The sequence below is a fragment of the Myxocyprinus asiaticus genome, chromosome 8 (genome assembly GCF_019703515.2).
Source record: "Myxocyprinus asiaticus isolate MX2 ecotype Aquarium Trade chromosome 8, UBuf_Myxa_2, whole genome shotgun sequence".
In the NCBI taxonomy this organism is placed as follows: Eukaryota; Metazoa; Chordata; class Actinopteri; order Cypriniformes; family Catostomidae; genus Myxocyprinus; species Myxocyprinus asiaticus.
In genome coordinates, this window is record NC_059351.1 from 18,510,414 (window position 1) to 18,536,065 (window position 25,652).

The 25,652-nt window shown below is 38.3% G+C and overlaps 1 protein-coding gene across 2 annotated transcripts in view; it reads left to right on the forward strand.

Annotated features, from left to right (window-relative positions):
- The first annotated feature begins 3,454 nt into the window (after positions 1 to 3,454).
- The window catches only part of jam2a (junctional adhesion molecule 2a), a 33,936-nt gene continuing 11,738 nt past the window's right edge, over positions 3,455 to 25,652 (forward strand). For both annotated transcript variants that reach the window (XM_051705371.1, XM_051705372.1), the window contains exon 1: positions 3,455 to 3,686. In XM_051705371.1, coding sequence (XP_051561331.1) covers positions 3,650 to 3,686 — 37 coding nt within the window. In that variant the 5' untranslated portion in view covers positions 3,455 to 3,649. The remainder of the gene's footprint in view (positions 3,687 to 25,652) is intronic.

Below are 25,652 nucleotides of genomic sequence, written 5' to 3' on the forward strand. Positions count from 1 at the left end.
AATAATTAAAAAGTTCCCATTTATTTCATCCATGAAAATTGGACATATTTAACATTTAATAATATCCACTTAAAAAAAAAAAAAAAAAAAAAAAGCACTTAATTGAACTCATTTAATTTTTTTTTTTAACTTAATTAAAATGTACTATTTCCAAAAGTCGCTTTTAATAATATTAGGCAGAATTTCCAAATGACACCTAATGGACAATTTAAAGCCTGAGTTTTTTTTTTTCTTAATCATGGAAGACAAAATAAATGTTTTAATTATTGGTTTATTTAATCATTTAAAATTAAATTGGTACATTTAACTATTGATATTATTATTGATTTAAATTTTTCATTGTAAATACTCTGGTCCTCCATACTCCAAAGGCGTTACTGTCAAGAAAATGTTTAAATTGCCAGATGTTAAAGCCAACATGAAACAGCAATCGAAACCCAATATCTTCTATAATGTGATATATTTTTGAGTGCAACAAGATATTGAAAGAGAAAATCTCGGCGGGACTTGATTTTATTCATGGGGAATTGATTGGAACTTTAACAGTTGGTGTTTCAAAGCAGAATGGAGCTGAATGTGAGTTTACTAAAACAAAGCTTAAATTGCTATTTGGCTTTTGCTTAACATTGTCCAATAGCCTGTGTGGCCTTGATATCATCCTAAAAGGAAAGTTGTTTCAGAGGTGGAGCAAGTCACTACTTTTTGATGAAAGGCTACAAAGACAAACATTTAATGTACGCGGATGTATTGGTCAAAATAGTAAGACCAGGAATGTGTATTAAAGTTTGGTTTATTTTGTATTTAACGTGTTGAGTATTTTTTATATTTGTACAACAGTCAGTCTGATCACACGTAGCCATGATTTTTGAACAAATATTTGGTGTGATATGAGAGCATGTTTCTACATCTGCTGGAGTTTAAACCCTCAGAGGACTCATGCTTGAGTCTGAAGCCTTCTGCATGTGTTAGCTTGTTTTACTCTGACTTGTCAGAGCTCAGTGTGTGTGTGAGAGAAAAATAAGTGGTCAGCACTTTGCCAGGGCGAAGACAAAAGCTCTGTTGTAAATGTGACTGTCAGGACTGTAGCAGCTGCAGCGTCTTGTCGCATGCAGACAGGTGCACAGTGTGTGTGTGTGTGTGTGTGTTTAAATGCCACAGGACTCTTGATTATTTCAATCCATCACAATTTAACACTCGATTACAAGCAACAAGGCAGAACTTTTCATAGCAGACAACCTCAATGTGAGATGTGTACAGTAATGCATGTATTCAGTCACACGTGATGTTGCTGTTGATTTCTGGCACTGCAGCCAGGCACTGGCATGATGGAGGATACATGATACTTTACTGCCCCTGGGGCAAAACACTGCAGAGCAGCTGTTCTGCCCGGCAACGTTTGTGTGTGTGTGTGTGTGTGTGTGTGTGTGTGTGTGTGTGTGTGTGTGTGTGTGACACACCCAGACCCTTTAAAGACAAATGCATACACACACACACACACTCTCTCTTTGCTTGAACTCAGGCCAAGAGATGTTTGAATAGATGCTTGTGTGACCCTGTGAACTATGACAAGCATGTTATTATAGGAATGTTGTGAAATCCAGGCTTTACAGTGGTCAGCTGTGCTCTCCAAAACAAACACTGGAACTCTATTAGATCTATTCAGTATGAAAAAACAAAACAAAACACTACCCTTCTCATATTAATGTTTCCTACCAGTGTCTTGACTTTACAATTACAGAAAATTATGGTATTAGGTAGTTTTGGATATGTTCTGTTGCGATACCATGATATTATTTAAGATTGAGTGTGGTAATCATTCAATACAATTGGTTTATATATTGAATTTTGCTGATGCGATAACTAAAGTAGTAAAAAAGCCGATAACCGATTAATCGGCTGATGCTTATTGAATTAGTTTTTTTTTTCCTAAGAAAATTTTCATAGTCTTTCCTTACTGAGACGGGCACACAAATAGAGGCTTAAAGTGTCCAAATTGAATAAAATCCCAAATGCACTTAATTGTGCAACCAAAATCGAAATAGTTACCACAGTAAATTAAGATTCAGTGCATAAAATGGGACTTTTATCTATAAAGAAGTCTGAAACACGCCAGGACTACTATTTTGAAATGTATGTGCTCCAAGCTGCTCACACAACAGTTAAGCCAGGGAAACAAAACGTGCACTCTTCCGATAATCTATAAACATAGTCATATAACAAATTTAAGCAGTAATTCATCAATAGTAGATCATGTGGGGAAAAAAGCTATCTGCATTAATTTCAGCTGACTTTTGGAACTATCGGTTATCAACACCGATATATCGGTGGACCTCTATATCAAAGCACCATGGTATTACTCTTTAATAACATTACTGTACCATGGTACTGTTACAGTACTTTTTTGTAAGGGTGTTTTTGTTACTGTAGTAATTTTTGAGGAAACTATGGTTACAATAATAGATTATATTAACCTTCTTTGGCAAAATTGCATTTGAAAATGTTGAGTCTTTTCTCTTGATATTTTATTTTTTCACCAAAGTGCTTCAGTGGTGTCATTTAGTCCAACACAAATAAGACTTTCCAACAAGGTCATCGCTAACTACAGTGGCTGTTGTTTTTCCTTTTATATCCATGACTGACCGGACTAATTACCTATAAATTCATTCTTAATTAGAACCTATCATTAGAGGCAGTGTTTGTGTCTGGTCCTTCAAAATAGCCCTTTGTTTGGACAAACAAAGCCAAACCCAGGTATAACTTAAGATGATTCACCCTATACATTTTCTGATCCAAGAGTTGGCGTAAATCGTGCAAACCACTCAAAGCCGTGTGTCACATTGATTTTTACCATGATTATGGGGTGTTTGTTAAATCACCGCACTGCCTCATGTTGCTTATTGCTTTTATAAAATGGCAGCAACAGCAACATGATAAAATACACCGAAGTTCATTAAACTAGTCACATTGACATTAATAGGTTAACAGGGATTATAAACAACTCTTTCGCCAAGTTATTTAGTTCATAAAATGACTTAACATGGATTATCAAATCAAATTTTAAATTTTACTAATGTTTTACTGAAAATAAGTAACAATAAACAGTTCTTCCGCCACGTAATGTAGTTCATCAGGCCGCGAGCGGTTGCTAAGCAACTAAACAACAAGGCGCATTCACATAAATCTCAACTGATGTGAAGCGGTCACAGGTGTGCAGGCTCAACCAATCACATTTCAGAGCCGGAACTATACGTTTTATTGTTTATTTCTTTTGATTGAAAATGCGACCGAAATGTTGTCAGATTTCTCGTACTGCATCCTACAGATTTTAGAGCACTTATTAAATATGAATTCATACTATTAATTATATACGCCTGTTTGTTTGTATGATTAACGTTGTAATGAGTGTTATGTAATTAGCGCTGTTCCCGCCCTCTACACTCCAGCAGTCACACGCGCGCGCTTAGTTCAGTTCAGAGACAGACTAAGCAGTGTTGGACGGCTGACAGAGGTGCACACGCTCTTTTTCCGACACATTCTAAAAAGCATTATATTGTGACAATAGACCTATACTGGGGATATAACTCTTCTATAAGTGTTTGTATCGTTCTTTCTTGGATTCTTCTGGAGAGTTCAGCAGTTTCTGGAGAACATGTTTGTGTCCGTGGCTGTTCTGATATTAATACAGAGTAAGTGCTTTGTTCCATCTGATCTTCTTAAAGTCTTATTATCTTCTTTAGAGAATAAGATTAGACTACTCTCAGTAAGTGCTTGTGTGTGTGTTTAGAGCGTGCGTGCTGTCTGCAGCTATCATATATGATTTACTTTGTTACAATTAGTATATATTGATACCATCTCTGCACTATAGTATCGCTACAGTACTTTTTTGGTAAGGGTTAAAGTAATAACCTTATGGAAAAGCTCTAAAGATGAGTGTTTAATGAATATAAATTTGTTCGATTTGAATGGCATTAATGATATTAAATATAACTTTCTCTAAAAACATTGATATATTTCCAGAGTGTGAAACGAAACCCTCTTGATGGACTGCAGTTGTGTTTATAAACATATGTTTGACCAGATTTTCACTTATTTGGAACGTATTATCCAATATTTGTGATAGTTCTAAACAAAATATTTTTTAAAGGTAGGTACCTAGTTCTTTTATGAAATTTAGTTTCGAGCTTTAGTTCATTTCATGTCTCTCTTGTACTAGTTAGTTAGGATTGGGATTCCCACTGCCATATAAAACCTAGAAATATCAGGGAATTCCAAAATGTTAATCTTAAAGGAAAGGTCCACCTGAAAATTCTGTCATCATTTTCTCACCCTCATGCCATCCCAGATGTGTCTTTCTTTCCTCTGCAAAACACAAATAAAGATTTTTAGAAGATTTTCTCAGCTCTGTAGGTCCTCACAATTCAAAAACTTTGAAGCTCCGAAAAAAAAACCATACAGGCAGCATAAAAGCAATCCACATGACCCCAGTGGTTTAATCCATGTCTTCTGAAGCGATCCAAGCATATTTGGGTGAGAAACGGACCAAAATAGAACTCCTTTTTCCACTGTAAATTTTGACATCAGCAGTCTCCTTGGCGATCATGATTTTAAGCTCGATTACACTTTCTAGCACCATCTAGTGCTCTGCGTTTACATCAAGCACTAGAAAGTGTAATCGAGCTTGAAATCATGTTGTGCCTTGAGACTGCAATGGGAAGATGTACAGTTAATTTTTTTTAAATATTTTGGTCTGTTCTCATCCAAAACTGATTGGAACGCTTTAGAAAACATAGATTAAACCTCTGGAGTCTTATGGGTTATTTTTATACTGCCTTTATATGCTTTCTAGAGCTTCAAAGTTTTTGTCACCATTCACTTGCATTGTATGGACCTACAGAGCTGAGATATTCTTCTTAAAATCTTCATTTGTGTTCCACAGAAGAAAGTCAGTCATACACATCTGAGATGGTATGAGGGTGAGTAAATGATGAGAGAATTTTCATTTTTTGGGGGGTAAACTATCCCTTTAAATGTCATGGAAATTTCTAGAATGAAATTGACCTTTTCTAGTTATGTTTGCTCTAAAATATTTCATTAGCTGGATATGTTTTTTCTTATTTTTTGTGAGTGATTTTTATAGTATCTTGAATTACGAAAAGTAATTTCATTGGTCAAAAGGTGTGGGAAACCCGAAGATAAATTATTTGAAAGAGGAGACCCATGTATGTTTTTGGTAGTGGATACTGGATTTAACTCGGTCAAAAGCGCTTGAGTTGTGCAATAATGCTCAACATGAGTGGTATTTATTTGGTTCTGGTCCGTGATTGTTTAGTGGTGTATTCCAGTCATGAACGGGATGTTTGTGAGGGTTTAGATGTATGAGGAACACCTCTGGTGTTTAAGTGCATCTGTTGATTCTGGCATGAGTGTGAAAGTCTAGTTTACTGTGATTCTGCATCTCAGCGTGCACACGTCACTAATATGATGATGTGTGTCAGCGAAAGTGAGACAGAAAGGGGGTTGAACTCAGTTGTGTGTGTGTGTGTTTGAGGGTGGGGTTATCTGTGCCAGCTGTTGCAGGGTAGTTAAACGCACACACACACACACACACACACACACAGAGGGCCTTTGTTGTGTGTTTCTCGCTCTCCAAACTTGCAAACACTCGACCAATCAACACAACGATCAATCAAACTTCAGGTTTTTTTTTTTGTGCCTTAATTCACAGCCATTATTATTTATTGTTATATATTGTAAGTGGATTTATTTGTATGGTGATACTTCGCATTCGATAAATAACATGGGCATGAACTTTTTTTTTTTTTCAGCATTGAGCTTTTATATTAAAAGGGAAAGTATGCATTATAGGTACCGTTATGTTTTTCACAATTTTAAATCACCTTTTTACAGTTAACTTCAAATCAACATGAAGTCAAAATATAATTTAGGACACATTCCTGAGCTTATTTAGCATGATTCTTTAGAGCACTTTATTTTAAAAGAATGAAATGTTTGTCTTTGCAAGCTTTCATCAGCTTTTCTTTTCAGCTGACGTCATTAAGCCCTCTTCCACCTGTCATATTAAAGAGACCATCAATTCCTCATGAATAAGATCAAGCCCCAACTACATTTTATTCTCGTTTTCACTCTTCAAGTAAAATGGGCTGCAAATGCAGTTTTTTTTTATTGACGTCAACATTTATATGATGTATAGGGGAAAGTGTATTTTAGGCGCTGTAACTCGACACCATTTCAAGGTTTTCCAAAATTTTTTATCACCTTTGAGCTTCTTTACAGCCCTTTTTCAATAGTCCTGCAGTGTGACAAAGTATTTATAAAAGTAAAAATACTCCATGTAGTTTCTAAAGTAATATGAACTCAAAAATGGCATGCAAAATTATTATAATACCATTTGAAAATGTTTCAAATAGTTTTAGATGAAGTTTGGACACATCATAAACAAACCAGTAAACACAAGCATCTAGATTTGTCTACTGCGTGTGTTGATTTGTATGAAAATACTTATATAGGGATGCACCAATATGAAAAGTTGTGGCTGATACCAATTGTTTTGATAAACTATTGCTGATACCAATATTTTGCAACTTATGACATCATATCACTGTTTTGGCAAATCTTAGCCTTTTTTTAAATTTTTTTTTAATTTAATTTTTTTACTATGAACTGCACAGATGCAGAGGCTACAATAGTCCAAAATGAATAAAATCCCAGATGCAGTTTATTGCTCAACCAATAACCAGAAAAAATTAAGATTTGGTGCATAACTTGGGATTTTTAACTATAAAGGATACACCTGGGACTCTTATTTTGAAATGACAGGGACTTGTCTCTGTTTTACAATGCTCTATAATTATGTATTTACCAAATAAACATTTTTATAGCCTATATATTCACTAGATTAAGGATTTATTATTTGCAAGATATGAAGTTGGTGACATGATGTACAGTGGCATGCAAAAGTTTGGGTACCCCTGGTCAAAATTTCTGTTGCTGTGAATAGTTAAACGAGTAGAAGATGAACTGATCTCCAAAAGGCGTAAAGTTAAAGATGAAACATTCTTTTCAACATTTGAAGCAATATTAGTGTATTATTTTTATTTTGTAAAATGTTAGAGTGAAAAAAGGGAAAGGAGCACCATGCAAAAATTTAGGCACCCCAAGAGATTTGAGATCACAGATAACTTTTACCAAGGTCTCAGACATTAATTAGCTTGTTTGGGCTATGGCTTGTTCACAATCATCATTTTGAAAGGCCAGGTGATGCAAATTTCAAAACTTTATACATACTCTGACTCCTCAAATCTTGTCCCAACAATCAGCAGCCATGGGCTCCTCTAAGTAGCTGCCTAGCACTCTGAAAATTAAAATAATTGATGCCCACAAAGCAGGAGAAGGCTATAAGAAGATAGCAAAGCGTTTTCAGGTAGCCGTTTCCTCAGTTCATAATGTAATTAAGAAATGGCAGTTAACAGGAATGGTGGTGTTTAAGTTGAGGTCTGGAAGACCAAGAAAACTTTCAGAGAGAACTCGTAGGATTGCTAGAAAGGCAAATCAAAACCCCTGTTTTGCTGCAAAAGACCTTAAGGAAGATTTAGCAGACTCTGGATTAGTGGTGCACTGTTCTACTGTGCAGCGACACCTGCACAAATATGACCTTCATGGAAGAGTCATGAGAAGAAAACCTTTCCTACATCCTCACCACAAATTTAAGCGTTAGAAGTTTGCAAATGAACATCTAAACTAGCCTGATTCATTTTGGAAACAAGTCCTTTGGACTGATGAAGTTAAAATATAACTTATTGGCTGCAATGAGCAAAGGTATGTTTGGAGAAAAAAGGGTGCAGAATTTCATGAAAAGTACACCTCTCCAACTGTTAAGCACAGGGGTGGATTGATCATGCTTTGGGCTTATGTTGATGCCAGTGGCACAGGGGAACATTTCACTGGTAGAGGAAAGAATGGATTAAATACCAGGAAATTCTGGAAGCAAACATCACACCATCTGTAAAAAAGCTGAAGAGGACTGGTTCTACAACAGGATAATGATCCTAAACACACCTCAAAATCCACAACGGACTACCTCAAGAGGGGCAAGCTGAAGGCTTTGCCATGGCCCTCACAGTCCCCCGACCTAAACATCATCGAATATCTGTGGCTAGACCTCAAAAGAGCGGTGCATGCAAGACGGCCCAAGAATCTCACAGAACTAGAAGCCTTTTGCAAGGAAGAATGGGCGTAAATCCCCCAAACAAAAACTGAAAGACACTTAGCTGCCTACAAAAAGCTTTTACAAGCTGTGATACTTGCCAGGGGGTGTTACTAAGTACTGACCATGCAAGGTGCCCAAACTTTTGCTTTTGACCCTTTTCCTTTTTTGTTATTTTGAAACCGTAAAAGATGAATATAAAGTAAAGTTGCTTAAAATATTAAAGAAATGTGTCATCTTTAAGTTTAAGCCTTTTGGAAATCATGCCATCTTTTGCTCGCTTAGCTATTCACAGCAACAGAAATTTTGATCAGAGGTGCCCAAACTTTTGCATGCCACTGTATGTGCAGATGGGGCATGGTTTCATGTAGTCGCATTTTTCTTTGCATGCTCTTGCTTCAATTTAGAACACGATTATCTAATCAATATCAAAATTAAAAATATGCATTGAAGTAAAAACATGGATGAGTATGGTCATTGATGAAAGATTTAGATACAGCAAATCCCCACATGATTGTTTTTAAATCACCTCAAGAGGCTGGAGTTACACCTTGTTCTAACCAGATGTGGTAATATTCCAGCTACAAGCAATCTGTGTGTTCACACTAGAAACATGCTAAATTTACATAATTATAAATAAACCATCAGTTTTTCATGTCTGCATTTTCATGCTTATGACTTATATGTTGATGGTTTTAAATTCATTAATAATTGGCTGATAAATATCAGTACCCAGTATATCGGTGCATCCCTCCTTGCATATAAATATATCTCCACGTATACTTATTTTCCCTTCGTTGTCATTGGTAATGATGAATCCGCTCATGCATGTGGAAAAGTGTTTTAAGAGCTTTCAAATGCTGTAAGTCAAATATTATTGTGTATATGCTGACTCAAGCTTTCAAGTGTCATATAGTGACGTGTGTGTGTCTGTGCGTGTGGTTCACTCAGGGACTTGCACTAAATATGTTGTGAGGATATCAGGTTCCTCCTTATCTTACTCTGTCAGTTCCAGCAAGTGTTGTCGTAGACTCCGTCATGAAAGCCGTCAGTGCTTGACTCACACAATGACTCTTTTCTCTTTCCCTAAAGCTTTCCTTCTTTTTCTCAAAGCCTGATATCTCCACTGCTTTCAGAAGGAGGGAGAGGTGATAAAGATGTGGGGAGTAAGGTTGTGATCAGTACACAGAGGGAGGCGATAAGTTGCAGAGCAAAATGTGTTTGTCACAGCCAGGTCTGAGATCAGAAAAATGGTCAAATGTTCCAAACCTGTATGACTTTCTTTCTTTTGGGGAACGTTCACGCCGATCCTTTCCACACAATGACAAGTCGAAAACAGAAAAACTATCACTATAAATTAGGGATGCACCAATATGAAATTTTTTGGCCAATACAGATTTTAGCAAAAAACTATACAGTATATTCTTTTCAGATTAACAATTTTTATTGATTCTCATAAATGAACACAGAAAAACAAAACATATATACACAGAATCAACCTTAACCCCCACTATTACCCCTCCCAATCCCCAACCATACTCTGGCCCCAACAACATCCCAGTGGTTGCAAATTATATAGACACACAGACACCAAAACAAATAATCACCCATCCATAAATGATATATACCCTCCCGATTTCTCCATGAACCCATTATATTTCCCCATTCTTCTAAACGACCCCTCCTCAAAGGCCGCCACCCTTCCCATCTCCGAGCACCACTCCTGAAAGGAAGGTGCTCCAGCCGACCTCCAGCCCCTTAGAATGATCTGTCTGGTGATCATTACACTGGTTAAGACCTAACTCTTCATGTGTCTATTTTCAATGTCAATGACCACCCCATCACCCAAACTACAGAGTCTGGGGCAAAATGATACCCAAGTGCCTAATATATCGCACACCAGACTCTGAACCTTCAGCCAAAACTCCTGAATCTCAACACCCCCCCAAAAGACATGGGTTATGTCTCCATCCTCTGATTGGCATCGCCAGCAGTTGGGTGTATCTTTAAGACCAAGCCTATACAATCTAGAGGGGGTCCAATAGAACTAATGTAAAATCTTGAATTGCATAAGGAGCACCCTTGCGTCTCTAGATACAGTCTATCCCACTCTCCCTCCTCCAATTCCAAGATTAAATCTTTCTCTCATAATCTCTTGAGCAGTCGAGGTTCCATCCCCCAGACCCAGAATTAACAGGGAGTAATACACTGATGCCTCATGACCTTTTCCGCAGTAATCACCTCTCCCAGAGTATCTGCCACTTTAGGTGGGTGAATGCTATTCCCAAAAATAGTACAGCGCAAGTGACACAGCTGTAGATACCTAAAAAAACTGAGATCTGGGGATCCCAAAAATGTTGAACCAAATTTTCAAAAGATCTCAACAAACTACTGTCATATAGGTCACAGAGTGTAGTAACCCCCCTCACAATCCACTCTGACCAGCAGAAAGGGGACTTATTGATACATAGTTTAGGGTTCAGCCATAAGCTCGAGGCAACATTTAGATTAATAGCCGAATTAAGCACTCTGGACACTTTTGTCCATACCGATTGCAAATGCGAGATAATGGGGTGTAGTTTATCTTTTCCAGATAGATTGATAGAAAGGCTTTGCAATGGCAAAATAGGGGCAATAACTTCCTGTTCAATACAAAGCCAGGGAGGGGCTCTTTCAGGTGGAAGCGACTAATGAGCCAAATGTCTGAGATCGAACGCATAATAATAAAACAGAATCTTGTGTAGGCCTAGCCCACCTTTGTCAGTCGGCCTATGCAGTTTACTGAAATGTAATCTGGGGTGCTTACCATTCCAAATGAAAGACTTTGCTATGTTCTCAAATTGCTTGAAATAAGAGAGGGGGACATCTATAGGGAGTGACTGTAGCAGGTACAGTGCATCTGGAAAGTATTCACAGTGCTTCACTTTTTCCACATGTTGTTATGTTACAGCCTTATTCCAAAATGGATTAAATTCATTAATTTCCTCAAAATTCTACAAACAATACCCCATAATGACAACGTGAAAGAATTTTGTTTGAAATCTTTGCAAATTTATTAAAAATAAAATAACGAAAAAAATCACATGCACATAAGTATTCACAGCCTTTGCCATGACACTCAAAATTGAGCTGTTTCCACTGATCATCCTTGAGATGTTTCTACAACTTGATTGGAGTCCACCTGTGGTAAATTCAGTTCATTGGACATGATTTGGAAAGGCACACACCTATCTAAGGTTCCACAGTTAACAGTGCATGTCAGAGCACAAACTAAGCCATGAAGTCCAAGGAATTGTCTGTAGACCTCCGAGACAGGATTGCATCGAGGCACAGATCTGGGGAAGTGTACAGAAAAATTTCTGCAGCATTGAAGGTCCCAATGAGCACAATGGCCTCCATCATCCGTAAATGGAAGAAGTTTGGAACCACCAGGACTCTTCCTAGAGCTGGCTGCCTGGCCAAACTGAGCAATCGGGGGAGAAGGGCCTTAGTCAGGGAGGTGACCAAGAACCCGATGGTCACTCTGACAGAGCTCCAGCGTTTCTCTTCTCTCCACAGAGAACCTTCCAGAAGAACAACCATCTCTGCAGCACTCCACCAATCAGGCCTGTATGGTATGAGTGGCCAGACGGAAGCCACTCCTCAGTAAAAGGCACATGACAGCCCACCTGGAGTTTGCCAAAAGGCACCTGAAGGACTCTCAGACCATGAGAAACAAAGATTGAACTCTTTGGCCTGAATGGCAAGCGTCATGTCTGGAGGAAACCAGGCACCGCTCATCACCTGGCCAATACCATCCCTACAGTGAAGCATGGTGGTGGCAGCATCATGCTGTGGGGATGTTTTTCAGCGGCAGGAACTGGGAGACTAGTCAGGATCGAGGGAAAGATGAATGCAACAATGTACAAAGACATCCTTGATGAAAACCTGCTCCAGAGCGCTCTGGACCTCAGACTGGGGCGAAGGTTCATCTTCAAACAGGACAACGACCCTAAGCACACAACCAAGATAACAAAGGAGTGGCTACGGGACAACTCTGTGAATGTCCTTGAGTGGCCCAGCCAGAGCCCAGACTTGAACCCGATTGAACATCTCTGGAGAGATCTGAAAATGGCTGCGCACCGACGCTCCCCATCCAACCTGATGGAGCTTGAGAGGTCCTGCAAAGAAGAATGGGAGAAATTGCCCAAAAATAGGTGTGCCAAGCTTGTAGCATCATACTCAAAAAGACTTGAGGCTGTAATTGGTGCCAAAGGTGCTTCAACAAAGTAATGAGCAAAGGCTGTGAATACTTATGTACATGTGATTTTTTTTTTTTTTTTGATTTTTAATTTGTAAAGATTTCAAACAAACTTCTTTCACGTTGTCATTATGGGGTATTGTTTGTAGAATTTTGAGGAAAATAATGAATTTTTTTTTGGAATAAGGCTGTAACATAAGAAAATGTGGAAAAAGTGAAGCGCTGTGAATACTTTCCGGATGCACTGTAGTTTAATTTTGGAATACAGTTCATTTTAATAACATTAACCTTCCCAATCATAGATAAATGTAATGAAGCCCACCTGCCCACATCGCTCAAACCTTTTTATTAAAGGGTCAAAATTAAATAAATCAGACAAACTTGCTGGGAATAAAATACCCAAATACTTAATGCCCTGTTTGGGCCACTGGAAGGCGCCTGGCTGGAAAGCCGTTACTGGACAGTACACTGTCAGAGCCAAAGCTTCGGATTTAGACCAATTGACTTTGTATCCTGAGAATTTACAAAAGGAATTAATAATTCTTTGTAGGCAAGGCAAAGATTTAGTGGGGTCAGACACGAATAGTAAAATATCATCTGCGTAAAGCAGAAGCTTATGCACCATACCTCCCGCTGTCACCCCTGGAAAATCATCCTCCTTTCTTATCGTGGCTGCTAATGGTTCCAGGGCAAGACAGAACAATAATGGGGAAAGAGGGCAAATATGCCGGGTGCTCCTATCCAGAGTAAAATAATCTGAAATTAATCCATTTGTTTGTACCGCCACTAACAGATGTCTATAAAGTAATCTAATCCATCCAATAAAAGTATTCCCGAACCCGTACATTTTCAAAATCGTAAAAAGATAATCCCACTCCACCATATCAAACACTTTTTTGGCATCAAGTATGATGGCAGTGACCGGAGTCTGATCATTCGCCACTGACCACATGATATTGATGAAATGCCTAATGTTATCAGAAGAGCTGCGGCCCCGAATAAACCCCACCTGATCTATATGTGTAAGAGATGTCTTAACTTTATTTAATCGGTTAGCCAAAATTTTTGACAATACTTTAACGTCTAGCTGGATCAGGGAAATTGGACGGTAACACATACACTCGCTTGGATCTTTGTCCTTTTAAAAAATCAGATTGATCCGGGTTTGTGTCATGGTTGGCTGTGACTTTCCATCCTTTAATGATTCCGTATAAACTTCTAGCAAAAGTGGAGCCAGTTCTGTAGCATAAGATCTAAATTCAGCGGCAAAGCCATCTGTCCCCGGAGCCTTGCCTGTAGGCAGAGCCTTAATTACCTCGTCAAGCTCCTCCAAGGTTATCTTAGAATCAAGGGAATTTTTTTTGCTCTGTTGTCAATTTAGGGAGTCCTAGAGGTTCCACAAAGTTTCTAATATCTTCATCAGTAGACGAAGACGTGGAACTATAAAGCTCAAGATAGAATTCTTTAAAAGCATTATTAATATCAATGGCTGAGGTAAATATTTCACCACCAGCAGATTTCATTGAGGGAATAGTAGAAAAAGACTCTTTCTGCTTTATATATCTAGCCAAAAGTTTTCCTGCTTTGTCCCCCAACTCAAAATATGACTGTCTTGCCCTGAATAACCAAAACTCCACTTTCTGCGACAAAATAGTATTAAATCTGTATTTAAATCTGTATTTCAGTCAGGTCAATTCTCTGAGGCCATCAGACGACATTCGGCTCTTCACCTCTGCTTCTGCACTTTTAATATTCCCTTCCAACTCCACGAGTTCTCGTGTTCTGGATTTTTGAATGAATGAGGCATACTGTATGATCCGGCCCCTAAGAACTGCCTTAAGTGCCTCCCAAGCCACACCCACAGAGGATACTGAGGACCAGTTGGTCTTCATATAAACATTGAATTCAGCCTTTAACATTTGCTGGAATTCAGGATTTTGCAAAAGGGATACATTAAAGAGCCAACTATATGATTTCTTTTTCTCTATATGTGGCAACACCTCTAAACTCACCAGGGCGTGATCTGAGACTAAGATGTTTCCAATTGAGCAATCAACAATAGATGAAATGAGGGACTTGGAGAGATATATATATATATATATATATATATATATATATATATATATACCCTGTGTGTGTGTGTGTATGTGTGTATATATATATATAAAAACATTTATTCTAGATTCAATCTTATGTATTGATGAAAAAAAATTAATTCTCCCCACTAGATGGGTTTAAAAGTCACCAAATATCTGCAAGACCAAGATTTTTACACATCCTGTGAAGTGTCAGTGTTGCTCTATGGGGCTTGCACACTTTTGCTTCACTATGATCAAGGACTGAGTCCATCAAAAGATTAAAGTCTCCTTCCAATATTATATCATGAGGGGTGCCAGCGGCTTGTAACATCCCTTCAAGATCTATTAAAAAAGCCCTGATCATCAGCATTATGTGCGTAAATATTAGCTAAATTCAACCTTTGCCCATGAATTTCTGCTAAAACTATAATGACTCTTCTAATTTATCTTTAATCTGTTTGAGACATTTGAATTGTAGATGCTTACTTATCAGTGTAATGACTCCCCTTCTCTTACTTGAGTCAGCACTAAAGAAAACAAGTCCACCCTATATCTTCCTAAATTTTTCAGCTTCCTGCGGAGAAAGATGAGTTTCTTGAAGAAACACTATTTCATATTTCTTACGCTTAAGAAAAGAAATTTCATTCTTTTTATGGGGTGCCCCAACCCATTCACATTCCACGTGGAGAAAGATAACCCACTCATATTAACATCTGACATTTTGATATATTAGAAAAAATAAATTGTGTCAAAAACAAGATTATAAAGACCATATTCCCCATTAGTGCAACAATCAAACCCCGAACGTCCCCCCCCGAACCGAACAAACAGAAAAAAGAAAAATGTGAGCATTAACCCCACGCACGACAGCGCCAATCGGCGCCCCCGCGACAACTTTGCCATCAAATTTTATATATATATATATATATGTATGTATAAGCCTTTCAGTTTCCTCGGACAGACAAACGGGTGTTCAGTGAGCTGGCTGTTCATGAGTGCAGCAGATGACTTAATCCTTCCAATGTCCTCCAAATAATACTCCACAAAACAAACTCCAGCCAATAGGAGGCATAAGCACAAAGAATGAGCAGATTCTTCCACAAATGTCTGAAGGAGTGTTATTCCACAAAACAAACTCCAGCCGCTAGGCAGGGATGTGCGAGACTAGTCGACTAAACGGTTCTGAATCTGCTAGTTGACACTGGAATTACTAGTCGGTTAATATTCCCCCCATTAAACTGATAATAATTTTTACACATTTACGTTTGGCTTTATATTTTTACAGAGGCTGCACTTAAATTACTGTCATATTAATGTTACATATTTTAAATAGAATGAATAATACAAATATTATTTTAAAAAAGAGGATTTCTGGAGCAGATACATAGTTTAATTTCACCTCAGGCTGCGCGTGCGTCTTCCCTCTCTCTCGCGGTGCGCACAGGAAAATGTCCTCTCGCTAGACAAGTAAACTCAGCAAAGTAGTTATGAAATCACTTCGGTGGTGCGGGAATCGGCTTTCCAAATGTTTGAAAGTCCCTATGGATGTTTTCACATTTGAGTCTTCTTTACATCTGTACATCTGTGCAGTTTCCGTTGAGCAGGCTTTTTCAAGCCCAGGACAGGCGCCTCAGGTGAGTCAAGTCCCGTCTTTCACCAGACCATGTCGACTCATCAACAAATTATGCTTTTGAGTTAGTAGACTAAAAAATAACTGTTTTAGACTAGGTATGCAATTTTTTTAATCTGCTGATTAAGAAGGCTATTTTCAACGAGGTGCCGACTGCTTAACTTGTTAAACTATCTTTTATTCTGTGTGCACGTCATGTTTAGAATACATTAGGTTTATTGTAGGCTACATCACAGGCCTATTTTTACTCTCCTATAGCTACTTTTTATTTATTTATTTATTTATTTATTTATTTTTACATCTTAACTGTTAATGGTTAACGTTCTTTACCGAACAGCTGTCATATTAGATCAATGGTTAATGCACGACTGCACGTCGTGAAATACGCGCAAGTTGTCAGCACATTTTTTTTTCTCTCTCATAGATTTGGCTTAGTCTACCTGTTAATTATTTTCAACAATGTCCTGACTGTTTTAATATGTTAAGTAACTTTTACTTGGTGATTTCCATTTAGAACAGGCTTTTAATGGTTGTTCCATTGATCCTTCACTATTCATTCAGTTGTTTTCAATAAATATGTCTATTAAATATTCGCAAATGTTGATTCAGTGAATGCGTGTAATGTTCTATATTTAATGTACAATGATCATAATTCAATGTGAGTATGTTGCAGATAAATGCCCCATTTCAGTGGAATTTAGCATCGGATTTGGAATAGATTAAGTATTTTAAATGGGTCAAGCATTAAAAATTGTTTTCTCTTTAGACTAGTCGACTAGTCGGTTATAAAACTTCTGTTTAAACGACAGTCAAATTAGTTGTAGCGCACATCCCTACCGCTAGGCGGAACCAACACACAAAGAAACAAAAATGGTGCCCAGCTTCCTCAGACAGTCAAGAGTATGTACAGCGAGACAGCCCACTCGAGGGCCACACCAAATGGTTTTCTCACCCCACTGTTTCTATGAAGGATAGTGTTTGCTTGGGACATGTAAATACTTTGCGGCCATCGTTGGTATCTATTCTCAGTTTGGCCAGGAACATCAGTGCAAAAGCGATCTTCCGTTGATGTAAGAGTTTCTTGCATTCCTTGAATCGATCGCGTTTCTCTCCTCGAATTCGCAAAGTCCAGGAACAAGACAATGTTGTGATTCTTCCAAGAAAGTTTACCTTTGCTCCTTACCTCGCATAACAAGATCTTTATCGGACTCTGTGAACTCACTCGATTTCCAGCTTATGGTCTGTTATGTCGAGCAAACTCGGGAAGAGCTCGTCTAGGAATTTCACCATATCTCTGCCTTCATGCCCAGGAATTCCAACAATTTGGACGTTATTTCGCCAGTTACGATTCTCAAGGTCATCCAGTTTTTCCAAAATGCATTCCAAGTCTGTCTTGGTCACTAGTGGATTAGCAGCTAATTCCCTTTCCGATGACTCCAGATAATCGATACGTTCCTCGGCGTCCGACAATCTTGTAACCAACTCGGAGAATTTCGTTTCCATCGCCGTAATCGATCGACTTATTACAGCAAGATCCTCTAAGTCTGCAACAACTTTCATCAACATCACAGACATGCTCGCCAGTTGCCCCTGGATTTCTCCCGCCGCATCGTCCAAACCGAGACTCTGCAGGCCTGTCGGAGGTTTCAGCTTGAGCACGTAAGTGTCTTTTAATGTCTCCAGAGCCCGAGGATTTTGAATTCTTTGCCATTTTGACTTCAAAGAACAGATATATAGCAGGGTGTATCGAATCTCACCGATATATATATATATATATATATATATATATATATATATATATAGAACATAAAAATAATTAAAAACTAGCAAAGTGCGCAGAGCTCGTCGTTTACACGTCCGCTTCTCGCATGGCTTCACATGACTATCCACAGAATACCAATTCTGATATTTTGCCACTTATTTATTCTGTCTTCAGATCACTGCTTTGCTCAGGAATTATGCTTTAAAAATGGACAAAGAGGTACAAAAGCTGTTTTTATTGTTCTAACAATAAATAATTCCCATAGACCTTATTCACAGTAGCGTCATCTTTGATTTTTTTCGTGAATGACAACGAGGCTCTGAGGGATACAGCATGAACAGTATGAGTTTTTTGTCTACTGAATGTTCTTGGAAAGATTTTCCATGTTTTGTCCATGGAACAATCCAAAGACTCTTTAAACTGCAGCACAGCCCATTGAAGAGACTGTACGTCTATCCCTCTCAGCCTTGTTGTCATTCCTGTCAAATATCAAAGATGGTGCTGTTGTGAATAAGGTCCATTGAACATGGATTGGATCTGTTAAACAAATGACAGGGCAAAATTTTAAAGAGGACCAATTTTGTTTTTGCAGTTTAAAAAAAACAGAACTTTTTACATGTATATAATAGAACATCACAAATTCATATTATGCATATGTTGGGCAATTCCACAGAAATGTCAACCACATCACGAAAAAATTAAGAGTTATAACCAAAGGAACAAAACCCCTTTTAAATTCTATCGGGGTGTAATGAATAATGGAAATTGCCATCCAGACCGGTAGAGGGCGCTGCTTGCTCACACAGCGCTGACAAAGTGAGTCAAAGCATTTTGGATGGTTTTCCTGATCATGTACACAGTATGTAAGTGCCACTTTCACAACTGTCACGTCTGTTACATCTGGTTTGTCTTCATTAATGTGAGAACAAGAAAAAATACAATTTAAATATTACATTCTTAGGAGTGCCAACCCTTGGATTGTGCATTTGAATACACAGAGTTTTAACAATGTGTTTTGATAATCCAATATTTTATTTATAATTCATTATCATATCGCCATTTTCATGCTAATAACTGATATGCCGATAATTTGGTCAGTAATTGACCTATAAATATCAGCGGCCGATACATCAGTGCATCCCTACTATAACGCATCTTAAAAGCTCCGTAACGGTACTTAGTACGACTTGTGTACTATACTCAAAATCAAAGTCACTTTGACTTTCACTCATAGTTATACGTCAACTTTGAGTGGGCTCCTGAAACAGTAAACATGTCACATTTTTGATGCCTTGACAAACACCAACCTTCTTCCTGAAACCCTCATGTCTGTGTTGGAGTGTGTTGTTTGGTGAATGTTATTCTTGAGTGTTCTGCTCTTAATAACTCTGTTTTTCTAATGATACATGAGCGGCAACAGGAAGTCAAACAATGACTGTCAGACGAGTGAGGAAGTGCTGCACCTGTTTCCTGTTCCTGCTGGAAAATCATAATACACGCACACACATACAAACATGGGACAACAGAAGCTCATGACGACCATTGTGTTACTTTTCTATCTATCAAGTAGTAAGAATGAGTTCTGCTATGTTTAGAACACCATATTCTGCCTGCTCATTCTACTGGGAATCCGAAAACAATTCCTGGAGCGCTTGGAGCATTGTGTGTTATTTCTAAAACATTACTGTTTCATTACGGAACATTATAGACTCAACATTTGAGAAACAGACTCATGCAGTTTCATGGACTTAAAGGGATGGCTCACACAAAAATGACAATTCTGTCATGTACTCGCCCTGTACTCATGCCATCCAACATGTGTACCACTTTCTTATGCAAATAGTGTCATACAGAAGTACCACATATAATACAATATAGGACATCCTAAGGTAATTAATATAGACCATATATAACAAACAATAGTAAATATTTACGAACAAGCGTTTGGTGCGGTGGTGGATTCTGTCTGTTGAGTGTTGATTTCACGCTATGTTGTTACCTAGTTGGTGAGACACAATGCTGGAAAGTACAGTTGTGCTCAAAAGTTTGCATACCCTTGGAGAATTGGTAATATATGTACCATTTTTAAAGAAAACATGAGTGAGCAGGAAAAACACATTTCTTTTATTTCTAATGGGATTCATATTCAACTGTAGGTTATAACAGAATGGCACAATCATAAAACAAAACATGGCATCAAAGAAAAAAATGAAATGACCCCTGTTCAAAAGTCTGCATACCCTTAGTCCTTAATACTGTGTATTGCCCCCTTTAGCATCAATGACATCGTGCAGTCTTTTGTAATAGTTGTCTATGAGGCCCCAAATTCTTGCAGGTGGTATAGCTGCCCATTCGTCTTGGCAAAATGCCTCCAGGTCATGCAAAGTCTTTGGTCGTCTTGCATAAACCACACGTTTAAGATCTCCCTAGAGTGGCTCGATGATATTAAGGTCAGGAGACTGTGATGGCCACTCCAGAACCTTCAACTTTTTCTGCTGTAACCACTGGAGGGTCAACTTGGCCTTGTGCTTAGGGTCATTGTCGTGCTGGAAAGTCCAAGAGCATCCCATGCGCAGCTTTCGTGCAGAAGAATGCAAATTGTCTGCCAGTGTTTTCTGATAACATGCTGCATTCATCTTGCCATCAATTTTCACAAGATTCCCTGTGCCTTTAGAGCTGACACACCCCCAAAACATCAGTGAGCCACCACCATGCTTCACAGTGGGGATGGTATTCTTTTCACTATAGGACATGTTAAACCTCTCTAAACATAGTGCTTATGGTTGTGACCATAAAGCTCCATTTTGGTCTCGTCACTCCAAATGACAGTGTGCCAGAAGCTGTGAGGCTTCTCAAGGTGTTGTCGGGCATATTGTAACTGGGCTCTTTTGTGGCATTGGCACAGTAAAGGCTTCTTTCTGGCATCTCGACCATGCAGCTCATTTTTGTTCAAGTATCGTTGTATTGTGCTCCTTGAAACAAGCACACCGTCTTTTTCCAGAGCAGCCTGTATTTCTCCTGAGGTTACCTGTGGGTTTTTCTTTGTATCAATTCTTCTGGCAGTTGTGGCTGAAATCTTTCCTGGTCTACCTGATCTTGGCTTGGTATCAAGAGATCCCTGAATTTTCCACTTCTTAATAAGTGATTGAACAGTACTGACTGGCATTTTCAAGGCTTTGGATATCTTTTTATATCCTTTTCCATCTTTATAAAGTTCCATTACCTTGTTACGCAGGTCTTTTGACAGTTCTTTTCTGCTCCCCATGGCTCAGTATCTAGCCTGCTCAGTGCATCCAAACTCATTGACTATTTATACACAGACACTAATTGCAATTTAAACAAGTGTGGGAAATTAACCTTTAATTGCCATTTAAACCTGTGTGTGTCACCTTGTGTGTCTGTAACAAGGCCAAACATTCAAGGGTATGTAAACTTTTGATCAGGGCCATTTGGGTGATTTCTGTTATCATTATGATTTTAAAAGGAGCCAAACAACTATGTGATAATAAATGGCTTCATATAACAGTCATATTTTCAAAATCAGTGCTAAAATTTCACAATTTCTGCCAGGGTATGCAAACTTTTGAGCACAACTGTAAATAAAGTCCATCTTTTGCTCTCCGTGGCAACAAGCTTATAGCTAACTAGCTAACCACATAGCTACTTTCATACCTTGTCAGCGTGTAAACAGTATTCACCAAACTGTTTTGTTCAGGATTCACAGTTTGGTACCCCCTTCAACCGAACAATTCCAGTCATTGCATTTTTAAAATGTAATATTTAAAAGTCTGGTTTTCCAGACATTAAAATAGGATACGTAATAAAAGTAGATTTAATAAATAGTGTGTTTGCCCTGTGTAAATAATAATATAGGAACTGTATCTAAAATAAATAAGGGGTGATAAATAAATACTAATACAACAGGCTGGAAAAATAGACATTTATTATAATATATTATATATACAGTTGCAATCTAAATTATTCAACCCCCCCAAGACAGTAAGGATTTACAAAGGTAAGCTTTTCTGATGACCCAGAATTTTTAAACTTTACATCTATATCAGTTGATTGACACATTCAAAGTCATAGTGTGAATATATAACCTATTATTTCTAAATAGCAGGATTTTTAAAAAAACAGCCATGTCATAATTATTCAACCCCTATTGCATGTAGCTGTTTCTTAAATATGTAAGGCTACACAAGTAATTGTTTTAAATCTAAATTAAGTCATCAATCTGCAAGGGCACTTATTTAAGTTTATCGTTGTAAGCAAAAATGTATTTCTATGCAAAAATGCAATTAAAAATAAGCTGTCTCAAAAGCTAATAGAGGAGATTATTTCATTACACAAGAAAGGTCATGGCTAAAAGTACATTTCCAAGGCACTTCAATTTCCAATAGACAAAGTTGGCAGAACCATTCATACATTTTTTAAATATGGTACAACAGCAACCTTCTTGGGGTGTGGAGGTGGTGCTAGTTGACCAGCAAGTTCCCCAAATAGTCAGTGGTGCCTCTGCACATGGGGGATGAATTGTACAGACTTATGGCAGTAGACACAAATGACCTGTAGCGCTCCCTGTTGATCCAAGGTAGGATCAGCCTACTGCTGAAGGTGCACCTCATTTCAACAAGCATGCCATATAGGGGGTGAGATACTGTGCATTCATAAAGTATTCAGACCCCTTCATGTTATTCACATTTTGTTATATTGCAGCCTTGTGCTAAAATGCTTTAAACTATTTATTTTCACATCAATATACACTCCATACCCCATAATGACAAAGCAAATAAACAGATTTTTGATAACTTTGCAAATTTATTAAAAATAATAAAACTGTAATATCACATTGACATAAGTATTCGGACCCTTAACTCAGTACTTAGTTGAAGCATCTTTGGCAGTGATAACAGCCTCAAGTCTTTTTGGGTATGATGTGACAAGCTTTGCACACCTGGATTTGGGGATTTTCTGCCATTACTCTCTGCAGATCCTCTCAAGCTCTGTCAGGTTGGATGGGGACCATCTGTGGACAGCCATTTTCAGGTCTCTCCAGAGATGTTCGCTTGGGTTCAAGTCCGGGCTCTGGCTGGGCCACTCAAGGACATGGTGAACCTTCTGCCCAGTCTGAGGTCCTGAGCGCTCTGGACCAGGTTTTCATTAAGGATATCTGTGTATTCTAGCCAGGTCTCCTAAGCAACCAAATTTGCCCGGTTGCTAGGGAGGCAGAGTCACATGGGGTAACCTCCTTGTGGTCGCAATTAGTGGTTCTCGCTCTTAATGGGGTGCATGGTAAGTTGTGCGTGGATCGTGGAGAGTAGCATGAGCCACCACATGTGGAGTCTCTGCGGTGATAAGATGCACAGATTGACGGTCTCAGAAGCGGAGGCAATTGGGACTTGTCCTCCGTCACCCGAATTGAGGTGAGTAACCGCGCCACCACAAGGACCTACTAAGTAGTGGGAATTGGGCATACCAAATTGGGAGAAAAGGGGATAAAATAAGAAAAAGGATATCTCTGTATTTTGCTGCGTTCAGCTTTCCTTCAACCCTGACTAGTCCCCCAGTCCCTGCCGCTGAAAATGAACCCCACAGCATGATGCTACCACCACCATACTTCACCGTTGGGATGGTATTGTGCAGGTGATGAGCGGTGCCTGGTTTCCTCCAGACATGACGCTTGGAATTGAGGTCAAACAGTTCAATCTTCGTTTCATCAGACCAGAGAATTTTGTTTCTCACAGTCTGAGAGTCCTTTAGGTGCTTTTTTTGCAAATTATAAGAGGGCTGTCATGTGTCTTGCACTGAGGAGAGGCTTCCGTCTGGCTGCTCTACCATAAAGCCCAGAACCGGTGGAGTGTTGCAGTGATGATTGTCCTTCTACAAGTTTCTCCCATCTCCACCCATGATCTCTGGAGCTCAACCAGAGTGACCACCGGGTTCTTGGTCACCTCCCTTACCAAGACCCTTCTCCCCTTATTGCTCAGTTTAGCTGGTCAGTCAGCTATAGGAAGAGTCCTGGTTGTTCCAGACTTCTTCCATTTAAGAATTATGGTGCTCTTGGGAACCTTCAATGCAGCCAAAAAATTTGTTTAACCTTCCCCAGATCTATTCCTCGACACAGTCCTGTCTCTGAGCACTGCAGACAGTTCATTTGACCTCATGGCTTGGTTTTTGCTATGGTATTCATTTTCAGCTGTGAGAATTTATATAGAAAAGTGTGTGCCTTTCCAAATAATGTTCAATCAATTGAATTTGCCACAGATGGACTCCAATCAAAGAAGAAAGAGAAATGGGATGCACCTGAGCTAAATTTAAAGTGTTATAGCAAAGTGTCTGAATACTTATGTGATGATTCCAGTTTTTCTTTTTAATAAATTTGCAAAGTTATAAAAAATCTGTTTTTGCTTTGTCATTATGGGGTATTGGAGTGTAGATTAATGTGAAAAAAAATAACATTATTTAAATAATTTTAGCATAAGGCTGCAACATAACAAAATGTGGAAAAAATGAAGGGGTCTGAATACTTCATGAATGCACTGTATGTAGTCCATGATGGTCAGAAATGTAAACGTTATTCTAAATTTAGACATTATTCAAATTTAGACTTGTTTGTGCAGAACACAAAGATTTTTAGAAGATTATCTCAGCTCTGTTGGGTCTCACAATGCAAGTGAATGTTGACCTGCATGCCAAAAAGGACATAAAGGCAGCATAAAAGAAATCCATTTGACTCCAGCAGTTTGATCCATGTCTTCTGAAGAGATATGATAGGTGTGAGTGAGAAACATATGAATATTTAAGTCCTTATTTTGTTTTTACCACAAATCTCCACTTTTGACCAGCCCCAACCAGAAGGTTGCTGAATGTGAATGTCAGTTCCATACCAGAATGTGGAAGTCAAAGTGTAGATTAAAACAGTAAAAAAAAGGACATAAATATTGATCTGTTTCTCACCCACACCTATCATATCGCTTCAGAAGACATGGATTTAACCACTGGAGTTGTATGGATTACTTTTATGTTGCCTTTAATTGATTTTTGGACCTTCTGAGTTCAGGTCACCATTCACTTGACATTGTAAGGACCTACAGAGCTGAGATATTCTTCAAAAAAATCTTCATTTGTGTTCTGCAGAAGAAAGAAAGCCACACATATCAGGGATGGCATGATGGTGAGTAAATGATGAAAGAATTTCAATTTTTGGTTAACCTTTCACTTAATGACAATGTTAGTGTCTAGATGTTTAAAATTTAGGCTGTCGATTTAAAGAATTAATTCAGTGTGAATAAGTATATATGTGTGTAAAAATAAAACCTTAAGGAATATTCCTACCATCGGAGAAATTCAAGCTTAAAGAACCGCCTGTTTTCAAGGGGGCAGTAAGCGAAACTCCAGCTGTATAAACTTAATTTAAGATTTAAGTTTGTAAATCTCTTTTGACATGCATTGATATTTCATTACAATGAGGATTGTAATGTTTGAATGCTGATTTACCTTTGGTCTTCTTTCTTTCATATATTTGCATACCGAATTGTGGTCTTTTTCTTTCTGACATATTTTTAACTATGTAGTCGACTGTACACTGCGAAAACAGTGTTGCACTGTTTGTCCATTCTCGTACACGGCCGACAGTAACTTAACTCAAACTTTAACACTATTTTTGTGCTGCTTTACAAACAATGCTCTTTTCTTTGTGAAAATGCAGAACATGT